Source organism: Silurus aristotelis (assembly GCF_946808225.1).
Source record: "Silurus aristotelis genome assembly, chromosome: 5".
NCBI classification, from domain to species: Eukaryota; Metazoa; Chordata; class Actinopteri; order Siluriformes; family Siluridae; genus Silurus; species Silurus aristotelis.
The window spans coordinates 23,218,568-23,231,870 of record NC_139578.1 but is presented as its reverse complement, the minus strand read 5'-3'; the positions used below and the strand labels follow the sequence as shown (position 1 = coordinate 23,231,870).

Below are 13,303 nucleotides of genomic sequence, written 5' to 3'. Positions count from 1 at the left end.
ATGTCCTGCTCTAGATGACATTTCATTCAGCCCTGGACTGAGCCCTTAAAGCCAATCAAGGGTTGGATTACAAGAGAGCTGGGACACACAGTAACCCAGCAGCACTGAGCAAGCCTCAAAGCCAAATTTCATTCTCTCCCTCTCTCTCTCGCTCTCTCTCTCTCTCTCTCCTCATAACTCCAATGCCACAAAAAGGGACCTTTGTGAATGTGACCTGGCCATGCTGTTTAATTAACCTCCCCTTCAGCCTCTCTCAGCAGCACTCGTCTTGTTTTCTCACGAGGTTCGAGAAGAAAGGATTAATCCCTCGTTCCTGCGCACCTTGCATGCACACACGCAAAAAACCCCACAAAAACGTTCGCTTTCAATCAGCGGAGGTGGAGATTGTGTTCATTCCTTGCCTCCATTATATTACAATAACGCCGCATTGGCTGTTGTTGTACGGAAATTGGCTCTCTAAGAGTGGAAGAGGGCTGGGCAGCAGGGAAACGCCGTCGGGGAACATCCTGGCGACCGCTAGCCCAGACGAGCATGAGCATGAACAATAGCTCCCCCGACCTCCGCGCCCTCGCTCCTGCTCGCGGGAATATTGGGGAAAGAAAGCGAGTGCAATGTAGAGAGAGAGAAAGAGAGAGAGAGTAGAACTGGCCTCAGACTTTTAAAAGGACTGACATGCTTTAAACATTGTGCTAATGTAGATAAACAGGAGCGGACAATAGAAGTTAAGCGAGCGTGCCAAGGATGGGGAGTAAATAAATGTCAGGGAGCTCTCCGGCACTCCGCCTGTGCTTCCCTTTAGGTTAGGAGGAGCCCCGTTTTTGTGTCATTATTGGATTGTCACATCCCCTAAAACAAAAGGAGGGAAGGCAAATACATGATTCTAAGCCCAGGTTGTCCAGGGTCATAACGAGTGCAAGAATGATAAAACAGAGGAGCCGGGATACGCCCTAGATGAGACGATCGCGCTCGGGGCGTTTAACAGGAAGACAAGCGGAGCAGAAGGGACGAACTTCAACTCCCTTTAACTTCAGTTCTCTGGAGTAAATCGGTGACATTGACTCCCTGATACAAGGGCATCTGAGAATCCATGGAAGAGAAGCAGAGTTGGCCAAAAAACCGAGTAATCACAGTGCGAGATATTGAGAGAGATAGTGACCTCTACTGGCCTGTGCTGGGACAGCACACAGGTCCAATCAGTGTCAAAAATGGTGCTCCTTCAGGTCAAAAAACACTTTGAGGAAATTCTGTGGCTACTTATTTGGAATACATACTTCAGTATATTTTAATTCTAAATGGTTCGGAATTCCTAACATGATGACTCCGGAGGGAAAAACCCAACGTTAACGCATTTTAGGTAATGTGACCTACTATGGAAAGTAATGGCTGGTAAGAGTGTCTCCCAAAGAGATATTGATCAATAATGTAAGCATATAAGTTAGTGGATTAAAGATTCCCTTTAACATTCTGACCCACTCAAATTAAAGTCACGTTAGCATTCAAACGGCGACACTTTACATTAACACTTTAATTATAAAAAGCTCGAACACAACACCGTCGTTGGCTTTTATCTGTGCAAGGAGTCTGACAAGCTGGCTGAGTGTGTGTGACTTTTTAACATGATACACTCCCGTCTCATCTCTCATCCTCTTCCCACAGTGATTGTCTAACCCGGGCATGTTCAGGCATGTTCCCCAGCGAGATTCCCTAAATGTCCTTTACAAGCCATGGGTTCCCTCAAAGCGAATCCAAGAATGACATATGCAGGATAAAAAAAAAAGGCCAGTGCTCACAGGAATGTTTTTGTGACAGTCTTCCAAAGATGATGTGGATCAGTGGTGCATGTGTTTGGTGGTGGGTGTGGGTGTGCAGTAGTCATCAGTGGAGTGTGTGACGGCTTCGGGGGAATCTGTAAAGTCATATCATCTAGGAGATAGAACTTCCTGTCCAGGCATGTCGCCCAAATCCGTTCCTCCAACTATGCCAAAGCCTCAGGTCATTCCAAGACATACACAAAAAAAATCTCCCACATACATATAGTACACACATACTTCCCAGCAGTTAATTGGGATAATCCAGTCTGGGAAGTGTGTCCATGTGGAATGGGATTAAATTTCTCTCCTGCTGAGTGATGGAGAAGGGATTCTCAGTTGAAAAGGATGGACTCTGGGTCCCTGTTTGTCATCTGGGCCATGTGCTTCAGAATGTCCTTCTTAGTGATAATCCCCAACAAACGCCTATAAAGAAAGAAGAAAGGACCAAAAAAACAAAGATTTAATAAAAGTTATTTGATCATAATGTAGCGGAAAGTTAAATCTGACAGCTCTATGGACATCATGGAAAACAAGTATAAAAAATCCTCATTAGGGCATGACATAATGTGTTTGTATACATGACCATATTATATGAATATGCAATCCACATGCATGTGTGTACGTGTGTGTGTGTGTGTGTGTGTGTGTGTGTGTTTGTGTGTGTGTGTGTGTGGAGCATTAAAGAGTTAGTCAACCCTCAATCGCTCACAGATGTCATTTCCATTTGCTTGGCGAGAAGTTTGACTCCAGGGAGGGAGAGAAAGATAAACAGACTGCTCATCTTTCATTTTTGCACGTGTGCACACACACACACACGCACACACACAAGCATACAATTGTGACAGTCTATAGCATAGATTGCATACGAGAAAACCACAGAGGCGGCTTTATTTTACTCCTAATAAAAGATTGCACAACTCATTATAACTTATATATCAGATTTCCCTTATATTCATTATATGAACATTTAATCACAAGGTTCTTGAGTCATTTAGGTGCTAGATGTGACTGTGGTGGCTTTTATATATAGATTTGCCACTGGATATAAAATTTGGAAAGTTGATTCTCCCAGGCATTGCACACTCTATACAGAAGAGTATTTAATGAATGTGGACTGTGTGCACTCTTCTTGACGACCCCAACAACTCTGAGAGCCAAATCATTACACAGTCAAAGAGGATTGAAGGCTGGGTTCCAAACATCATACTTTACTATGAAGGGTTGCTCCTCTTTAATCTCATAGCATGGGGTCTTGGGGACAGACCGCGGGCTGAACGTATGGTTTTCCCTCCAGGAGAGAGAGAGTATCATGGCCAAATGAGATATCAAGCTGAAATGTGGTGTGGAGAAAACAATCCGATTCGGATGGTGAAATACGATATACACATTCTAAATAAAACGTACTAGAGTTAAAGGTACAAAATACACAGCGCACAAAATTCAGTTATTACTCTCTTGCCAGCTATTAGTCTCTCTTCAGCTAAACTAATTTTACAATTACATAATTCTTTAAAAAGGACCAAAGAAATTCTTACAACGTTTATTAAAAAAAATATAAATCCATTCCCTTGATTGATAATGTTGGACTCCCTTACTTGTTTACACACTCTCTTCTGATTGGCTACTGGTTCTTGTCTGTTATTATGCGATAAGACTTCTTGTTTTGACCCAATTTTCTCCAAAATTCTTGGTCTCCCTAAATGGGAAGTGTAAAAGACAATCACGTGCTTACTTTGATACATATGAATCCAGTCATATGCATCTTTTCCAAACAAATAGCTCTTTTACTTTTGAACTCGCAGCCACTGATGGCTGTGGATTTCCTGTTACGTCGCTCTGATTCAATTTGGGTGATGTGATGATGCTTGTTATAGCTGAGATAATGTTTTCATTCCTCTCTCATGTCAAATGTATACAAATTTCTCACTAATTCAGCCACAATGACACATGGCTGACTGCGAAAAACCAATACAGGAATGTCATGGTAACTCACTCAATCAATAGCTGAAGGAATACTGTATTAAAAGAGTAACCAACACACGCACACACACACACACACACCCGTTCTGTGTGACGAGGCACTGGCGTAGGCCGAGCTTGCGGAAGATGTCCACGGTGATGTCCATGGGTGTTTGATCAGTGATAGCTAGTGGACTGAGATCCATGATGCTGCGCAGATTGAGGGAAGGAGGTCCACCATGAGGCTGAGTTAAAGTAGGTTCAGTGAAAAGGACCTGCGATGCTCCCACGATACCCTCCTGGCAGAGGCGTGCACTATCTGGTTACGAGAAAGCAGAAATTGGAGAACCAGATAAGTTTGAAGGAAACCCTGCACAGGCTTGATAATGAAGCTACAAAGTACATAGTAATAATAATATTTCTACAGCACCTTTCTCCTAAAGAAACACACAAACAAATCTGCAGCTTCAACAACTATATAACAATATATTCGCATGTCAGTTGTATTTGAAGATCCATAGACAAACACATACATTTTCACCCATCTCACCTATTGATATAACCAGGTCCCTCCTTAGCACAAACCCCACCAGCCTTGGAGACTCCTGGGAAACAACTATGGGGAATCCACTGTATGATGTGTCAGCTATCACAGCCTCCACCTGCTCCACACTCATGCCACTTTGCGTGAGAACAGAAAGTGAAGGATCAGAGCGCCGTGGACGCATCACATCCATGGCCAGGGTCTTGTGCTCAAACTCATCCTTAGACTCAAGGAAAGGGTAGCCGTTCAGCCGGATGTGTGCCTCGTAGATGCCCTCTCTGCCCAGAGCATCTGCTACCCACTTACTGGTCATAGTGGCTGCCATGAGGGGCACAATGTACTCCAGTCCTCCAGTCAGCTCGAACATGATGACCACAAGAGACACGGTCATCCGAGTAACACCACCTGCACGGGGAAACGGAGAGAGAGTGAGGATGAGTAAGAAATGAGGGAAGATTAAAAAGAATATGAATCGTCAAGGCACAGAAAAGCGATACAGAAAAATGTAGATGGTTCGATTAATCGTTTTAGCCGACTATCAGCAAAAATCCATACTGATAGTTTTTCCGGCTTCCGCCTGCTCTCATTATGAGGGCGGCCTCTAGAGGCAACTTACTGACAACATGTGCTGTTTGTTTTTAAACATAAGACTGTGCGCTGCACGGAGAGTGTTATATTATGTTTATTATTTATTATATAATTACTAGTGAATATATTTATATTTCATTTAGCACATTTTCATGATTCAATGCTGTTTGTTTTTGTAATAAAGTTCAGTAATATTTTACATAGAGTGTGCGTTCTCAGTAATCACAGTGACTTTACCCATGGCCTGGTTGTCGGTGCCATATGGTGCCAATTTCAGAAATTGATTGAACTCACATAACCACTCTCTGCAACCATGGTAAGTAGAAAAATTCAGAATGGGCAAAACTTAAAACTCTGAAGTCAATGCTCTTCAAAAGCATAAGATAGCATCCAAGTTTGAACATGTCATTATCAGGAATTTGAATCTGAGTGCAGGCTCATCAAAAAATAGCTTATTTTGATTTGAATGACTAAATGAATCATAACATCATATAAAGTTATATGATTACCAAAGCTTCACCAAAGCTGTTGGTTTTACACATATCATTTCTGAACATCTCTTTATAAACAGGTTTAGTGACCAAAATTTTATATTTATATTGCCTGAGAGAAAAAGATGAATGGGTGCGAAAACTGCTGTAAATCTACGTGAAGTAATATAGCATGGCAGCATTTTTGTCCTTTTTTCAAACGACCGGATCTGAAGTCCCACGGTGAAGTATGTAATGTTTGTTCCTGCGCTGTCACGGAAGATCAGCACTGAAAATAAAGTTTGGGCTGCGCATCAAAGAGCTACAGTTACACCATAACTACAACAGACCATTTTATAAAGCCAAACAGCCAAGCAGGCATTTTCCTCATCAGATGGGCTTTCATACCCATTTCATACCCTCCATTTAACGTCTGTCACGCAGCCGGGTCTCCGGCATGGCTTACAAGTTAAATGTGCCTGCTAGCGTGAAGGTTTATGAGCTATGAAACTTGTACTCTGGACTTATTTGATTACAACTGGGCAGCAATGAGCAACCAGCAAGGATGAAAACGAGCACTTGTAATTAAATGCATGAGCGGGTGCATTCCCGTTAGTGGAAAGCAGATGAAATGGGGTGAATCTGTGATCCACTGTTGGGCATACCCAGACACGCTGCAGCCCCGAGCATGGCGTACAGGCCTGGCGTAATGCATTTGGTGCTGGATGAACAACCCTTGAAGATCGACCAGTCGTGGTGGTAGAATGCCAGCTGCTCCATACCGATGCCCAGCAGCCTGCCTGCTATCGCCCCTACAGCCATGCTGGGAATAAACAAACCAGAGGGCACCTATGACAGAAAAGGTTAAAGGAAATCGAAAATGAAACTTCAGCTGTGTCATTTATTGATTTCGTCATTTAATTCTATAGTCTTGATGACACCCTGCTATCTATCATACGTATATCTACAGTATCATATGCACAATAATCAATACGTGGTGATCGGGGGGGGGGGGGGGGGGGGGTTTGGGGGGGGGGGGTACATCACTAAAATGCTTTCTAACCTTGCTTATGCTTTTAGGGAAAAATCAAAGTTAAGAAGAAAAAGATGCAGTGAAACAAATGTGGCTATGAAAACCATCTGCCCAGTACCAAATACCTTCATGCCAAACGTAACCACGGTGATCAGCGTCTTGAAGAGGAGCGCTAGCGCCAGCTGCCAGATAGCCGTGTAGACTCCAGGCCCGGCTGCTCGGTCATATAGGCTGCTGCTGTAATTCGCACCGTGACTTAGGTTATTGTTCATTGCTCCACCCTTCACTTGGGAGGTGTAGTCACACAGCTGGGAGGAGTCCAGCAGACTGCAGTCGTTAAACAACTCGGAGATGAGATGGCTTCCGCTCATGCGCGTGAAGTCGTTCGGAAAGGCCAACAGCGCCGTAGCCAGAGTAACCAGCACTACCTCCAACACGGGGTAGTGGCCCAGACACGTGTTCTTCCGACGTCTACACCAGGCCATGTTGGCACGGATGAAAAACGCCCCCCACAGGCCGCCAAAAATACCAAGCAAAACAAAAGGGAAGAGCTCCATCAGGTGCCATGGGGTGTGGAACTCCACGTAGAACAGGACGAGTTGGCTGTTGCCGAAGGGATTGATGGAGCGTAGGGTGAAGGCGGCGACCAGGGCTGCGAAGAATGAACGCCACAGTGTCTTTAAGGGGAAGTAGTAGCTGACCTGAGGGACAGAAATATAGCAGGAAACAGTAAGAACATGCTTGCAATAAGACGTAAATATTGAGTCAGGGTATTCTGCAGTCCAGAATTAGTCACACCCTAATGGTGAAGATGATGGAGACTCATCGATTCTCGACGGTTATTTTATAGCTTGTGTGTCGACAGATTTTATGTAGACTGATGAGATTCTGCCAGGATAGTTCAGCCCAAAACCTGGTTGTCTTTGCCAACAAAATAATGATCCCATTCATGCGTCAAAAGCGGCGCAAAAAAAGTTTGCCGAATGACGAAAAAAAAAAAAAAAGTGTTGTGTAATGGTCATCTGAATTTCTGTAGTTTTTTTTATTATAGATCAAATCCAGTCGGATTGAACGACGTTACCAGTATATGCAAAACTTACTGGAACTTTCTACTACAACATTAGAAAATAGTTACAAGAAGACGATTCTGTATTTCTCTTTATTACTTAAAAAAAAAAAAAAATCATTGTGTTAATATTTAGACCTCTTCCAAGCTGAACAGCACTCCTCCTATAGGAGCTCCAAACGCCACAGACACGCCCACAGCGGAGGCTGCTGACAAGACCTGAGGAAATCCGACAGAAACATTTTGAACGTGCACACAAACGGACACATTGGCATTCGTAAGCACATACAAAAACAAATAACTACCCCTGATGTATCATCCCATCTACAGGTCAATTAACAATTTTAACAATTAGAACACGGACGTTCAAAAAATTATTTCTCACTCCGCATTCCAGTGTAAATGGAGCTAATTTCTGCAGCAGAGCGTAGCTCTCTGCCTGCTCACTAATATGTCTAGATCCATTAACATTTTGCCCCCGTGTTCTCCTACCGCCGTGTCTGGAGCAAATCTCTTTATATTCTATTACTGTTTCTTGGCTTGAGACACAAAGAGTCCTCCTAATCCATTCCCCAGTCTCTCCCCATCCACTTTCTCCTTATCTTGTTGTCTGTTACTTCAATCTCCCACACTTTCTTCCTTATCTTTCCATCACTCCTCTTCGTTTTCCTCTCCCTCTCGCCGGTCTCCCCGTGTCTCCTACCTCCCTCCTCTTGGCCTCGTTCTTGCGGTACTTGGTGAAAAGATGGCAGAAGATGTTTCCGCAGCAGCAGGCCACATGCACCAGAGGACCTTCTTTCCCCAGGCTGAGGCCTGAAGACACTGCCAGCACCAGAGTGATCGTCTTTATCACTAGAGTCCACTTTCCTAAGTAGCCCCGGATTATAAAGCCACTTAGGATGGTCTTTATCTGAAAGTGAGAGAGAAAGGTTTAACACCAAGCTATTTTTCCACTCCGACAGAGAAACACTCGACACCGCAGAGAATAATGAATAAGTGTCTTGGGAAATGTATGATCATCAACAACCTCTAATACATTAATCCACTCAGGATGAACTCTAACATGGAGGACCTAGATTTTTTGGATCATCATTTGCGTGACAGCATCGTGCTCTTGGCACGAACAAAGCGCTGAAAAATCCTTTTGAGGAAACGGGTCACTCTGAGCTTTCCAATTTCAACTAAGGAGGAGAGATTCCATAAATCTTAAAGATGTCTGGATTGTTTTATGACTTTTTCTTCTCATGACATGACAGTTTGGGATTTTGATACACAAAATGATTCCCCCCCCCCCCCCCGTTTGTGTCTTTAACGTCTGTAAACGGTTTGCCTGTTTTCTTAATGTAAAGATATGGAGGAAATAAAAAAAAAACACACTAGAGACGTTTCTTTTCATACTGCTGAAACAAGTCACAGCTGTTTGACACAATGGGTGGAGCTCTTTTTAAGAACATACAGACACACACAGAGCATTTAACCGTTTTGAGGGCATTAGGGCTAATTAAGCATTAATAATAATAATAATGGCAAATACAGAGATAGAAAAAAAATAAAAAGAGAGAGAGAGAGAGAGAGAGAGAGAGAGAGAGAGAGAGAGAGAGAGAGAGAGAGAGAGAGAGAGAGAAAAGAGCAGAAAGCATCGGAGAGCGAGTAAATCAGACACATAGGCATCTTACCTCAGGGATTCCCGAGCCGCAGGCATACGGGGCGAAGGCCCTGACGAGAACCACAGCAAGGTAGGAGAAGAGCAGAGCCCAGGTCACATACAGTAGATAATTCACCACATAGGCACTCGCCCCCTAGTGTGCACACACGGAACAGCACCATCTCTTACTTGTTGCTATATGCACCATCATAGAAACCCTTCAAAACCTTCAGGCAATTCAAATATATTATTGGATAAAGCATACAATGTACAAAAACATTTAATATACAAAAAAATGTCTAGTTACATATATGACTATTTTTAATAACACTTAAATGATGGATTATATCCAGCAATTGGATCATCAGATATGTTAATCCATAATGCAGTATAAGTTCAAGGGCTAATGTTTAAGACAAGCATGTAAAACACTGCTTTCACTTCTCTAGATTCAATTGTTTCCTGCTGTGGTTTTGAACTTTACACCACTAGAGGGAGTGACGACCACCACGCTTCTGAAATGAACAAAGCGAAAAAGTGTGTGTGTGTGTGTGTGTGTGTGTGTGTGTGTGTGTGTGTGTGTGTGTGTGTGTGAATGAAATCAGCACCCACCTCGTTGACTCCCACCGTGAGCTCGGCCCAGCTCTTCCAGTTTGGACATTTGTCTCTCTCTTGGAAAGTGGTCTCTTTAGAGTTCCAGCAGCAGTGTTCGTGGTTGAACCAGAAACCGTTCAGACACACACCCTCTTTTAGGTCTGTTAGCCAGTGAGCTGCAATGTCTATGCCTCCAGCTAATGCTCCTGCAGAGAGAAAGAAATAGAGAAAGAGATGAAGGATGAGCAAGTGAAGAATAAGTAGCGTAATCAGTGAAGTATTGTAATAAGCAGATATGACTAGGCCACTTAGCCGTAAATAAAACTCCAATAATGAGCACCAAAAAATTATATATACTTGAAAAAACAACTGATTCGACATTTTCTGTCATGTAAACTGCAATAAATCTCCTTGCTGTAATGTAAATATTATACCAATTTGATCATGGTGCCTAATTTGTGCTTGACAAATATAGTGACTGCTATCATGATCAATCATGAGGTAAAAATTATGTAATTCATTATGAAATTCATTTATCTGTTAGTGTATTGTTATCATTGCCAACACTGGCTTTAAAATCAGTTTAGTATCAGATCCGATTTGATTGTATTTTCTGAAAACAGAGGAAATGTTAACTGGCATGACACGGCTCTCGTAAACACAGGACACTAATTATTATAGCACTATTTATTATGTGGACATCAGCACACGATCATCTGTTACTGGCTACTACTGTCCAGCACTGAGATCTTAAACATACTAAAAACGAAATATATGAAAAACAAAAAAGCATATATCTACTTGTGGCTGTTTTGTAAAGCATATTTATATCTGCGTTCTGTTTTTCAAAGCAGTGTCATTTTGTGTCTCTTCAATCATTTTTTACCTGAAAATCATTGCCGAACAGTATTTGAACGTCTTGTTTATTAGATCTTTTTATTACTATGTATAACAAACTTCTTCTTGTCTTCATATCCACTAATCAGCATCACTTTTATTATTTTCCACTCTTTTCCACAGTACTTGTGTATGAGCGAGTAGACTGAAGTAACTGAGTGGTGAAAAATACTGAAACAGAGGATATCAGGATTTTATATAAATAGTATCAGCCACACGAGCATATTCTATTTAGACCAACTAAAACAAGTAACCGCTAGAATGTGGTGAGGAAATGGACAAAAAGTAAGCAGGAAAAAAAGAAACTCATAGACGTCTATTTGTTAGTGTGTGTGTGTGTGTGTGTGTGTGTGTGTGTGGGGGGGGGGGGGGGGGTCGGGGGTCACTAACCAGACATGAGGCCGATGAGGAGCATAAGCAGCCAGCCAGAAAAAGCATCACTCAAACTCAAGAGAAGATCAAATACTGACTGCCTCTTCTTATTGTTGATCTGAGACAAGAAACGGAGAGAGAAACAGAGGGTTGGTTATGGAGCACTTGAATACTGTGCAACTCCGCTTGTTCAGGTTGTGTCCTGCAGCTTCACCTCTCTGTGACGGTCTCGGTCCTTGGATTTCTCCCTCACCCAGTCGATTGTGTTAAAGTCATCATAGGTCCCCACCCTGTGCAACCCATCGTCTAACAGATCCAGCAGCTTAGCCGTGCCGTTCTGTCCTCGGCCTTCAGTAGAAAACAGTGATGCATCTGCTTAACACACAATGTTTATGAAAAGGTTACAGTACTGCAGCACGACAATTGACTACCGAAGACGGTCAAAACACTGTTGTCATAACAATGGAAACAAAATCAACAAGACTGAATAGAAAAGATCATCAGCTTGAACACACAGTTGTCAGAAAGTCATGGCTTAAAAACCGATCAAGCTTTCAAGGTTGCAATCTTATTTGTCATCACATAATACACTGAAACAAATAAAGCACACGTGGCCTTGAAGAATTAAACAAAAGGTACAGACAAGCTTTATGACTAAAGGCTTTAAAACATTCAGTCAAACAAGTAGAACAGGCTCTGTAAGGGACAGGCGAATGACTACATGGGTGTGAAAGCGATATGTTAAATAACCCAGGCTAAAAATATTCATCCTGATAATCACCTGCACTTCAATGTCTGTATAAATCTCCAGCATAGACTCATTCTGAATGCCTTTTAACGTTGTTTCAGTTCCCGAAGACATTTCATTAAAAAAGAAAAAAAGTCATACAACACAAACCAACATGCATTTGGACAATTTTGACACCTAACCAGAAAATTCATCTGTGCTTTTTGAACATCCTCTTTTCACAATGATGTGCCCATCTGCAGTTCCAATAACCTCCACTCTTCTGGGAAGATGTTCTACTATATTGTAGTGGGTAGTTGTGGTCAGGTAATCAAGTCTGAGATGATGAAGGTTGAGGAGGTCTGAGGTGCAATCAGCCAGAGCTTTATAGCAGGTCATTCAAGATCTTCCACTCCAACTTGTGTGAAGCATATCTTCATGGAGTTTGCTTTGTGCACAGGGGCATTGTCATGCTGGAACAGGTTTGGGTCTCCTAATTCAAGTAAAGTGAAATGCCGCTTTATCCAAAGACACAAGTGCGTGGCTTCAACTTTGTGACTTTAACAGATAGGGGGAGAAGGACGTATGGCTGAAAAAGTCGTGTTGCAATACTTTTTGTGTATATAATGTACTCTTTATTGAGAAGGCCATTTAAAAACTATTTTAATCACAGAAGCCATTTAAAAATAGGGTCCTGAATAGCCTGGGTTCAGTATCAAATTTATGTTACACATTTTGTCTAAAAATGCAGTCATAATTTCATTCAAATATTTAAATGTATTAAAAACTATTGAAATTAATACGGTTTTACACAAGTGCTGTGCTTAAAATATGAAACATAGCAGTTAAATGTGATCCTTTTACATTACAGTGTTACATTAAGACTTTTCGGCAAATATTTACAAAATGGTAACTCAAAGTGACAGCAAATAATATACTACTATCAGGAAGAGTTTAAGGCCCAGTGCTTTCTGTGTGAAGCACTAGATTACAGATTATTAACTGAAGCACTAGATTACAGATTATTAACTGAAGCACTAGATTACAGATTATTAACTGAAGCACTAGATTACAGATTATTAACTGAAGCACTAGATTACAGATTATTAACTGAAGCAGTAGATACAGATTATTAACTGAACCACTAGATACAGATTATTGCACTATTATCGCAACTCAAGCACTAGATTACAGATTAACTGAAGCACTAGATTACAGATTATCAACTGAAGCACTAGATTACAGATTATCAACTAAAGCACTAGATTTCAGATTATTAACTGAAGCACTAGATACAGATTATTGTACTATTATTGCAAAGATTATCGAAACTGAAACACTAGATACAGATTACAGATTATTAACATTAAGCACTAGATTACAAATTATTAATTTACAGATTACAGATTATTAACTGAAGCTCTAAATTACAGATTAATAACTGAAACACTGGATACAGCTAACTATTATTAGATTATTATTAGATTATTAGATACTGATTAATAACTGAAACACTAGATACAGATTATTAACTCTAGCACTAGATACAGATTATTAACTGTAGCACTAGATACAGATTATTAACTGAATCACTAGA

At 41.5% G+C, this 13,303-nt stretch overlaps 1 protein-coding gene across 4 annotated transcripts in view; it reads right to left on the bottom strand.

Annotated features, from left to right (window-relative positions):
- Window positions 1-1,319: 1,319 nt before the first annotated feature.
- Window positions 1,320-13,303, bottom strand: part of clcn5b (chloride channel, voltage-sensitive 5b) — a 20,578-nt gene continuing 8,594 nt past the window's right edge. For 2 of the 4 annotated variants that reach the window (XM_083541445.1, XM_083541444.1), the window contains exons 3-13: window positions 11,194-11,354; window positions 10,998-11,097; window positions 9,729-9,916; window positions 9,148-9,270; window positions 8,175-8,381; window positions 7,610-7,690; window positions 6,531-7,106; window positions 6,038-6,221; window positions 4,321-4,719; window positions 3,873-4,089; window positions 1,320-2,234 (exon numbers count right to left, since the gene is read on the bottom strand). In XM_083541445.1, coding sequence (XP_083397571.1) covers window positions 2,144-2,234; window positions 3,873-4,089; window positions 4,321-4,719; window positions 6,038-6,221; window positions 6,531-7,106; window positions 7,610-7,690; window positions 8,175-8,381; window positions 9,148-9,270; window positions 9,729-9,916; window positions 10,998-11,097; window positions 11,194-11,354 — 2,327 coding nt within the window. In that variant the 3' untranslated portion in view covers window positions 1,320-2,143. The remainder of the gene's footprint in view (window positions 2,235-3,872; window positions 4,090-4,320; window positions 4,720-6,037; window positions 6,222-6,530; window positions 7,107-7,609; window positions 7,691-8,174; window positions 8,382-9,147; window positions 9,271-9,728; window positions 9,917-10,997; window positions 11,098-11,193; window positions 11,355-13,303) is intronic. The other 2 variants (XM_083541446.1, XM_083541447.1) reach the window with 1 other exon arrangement.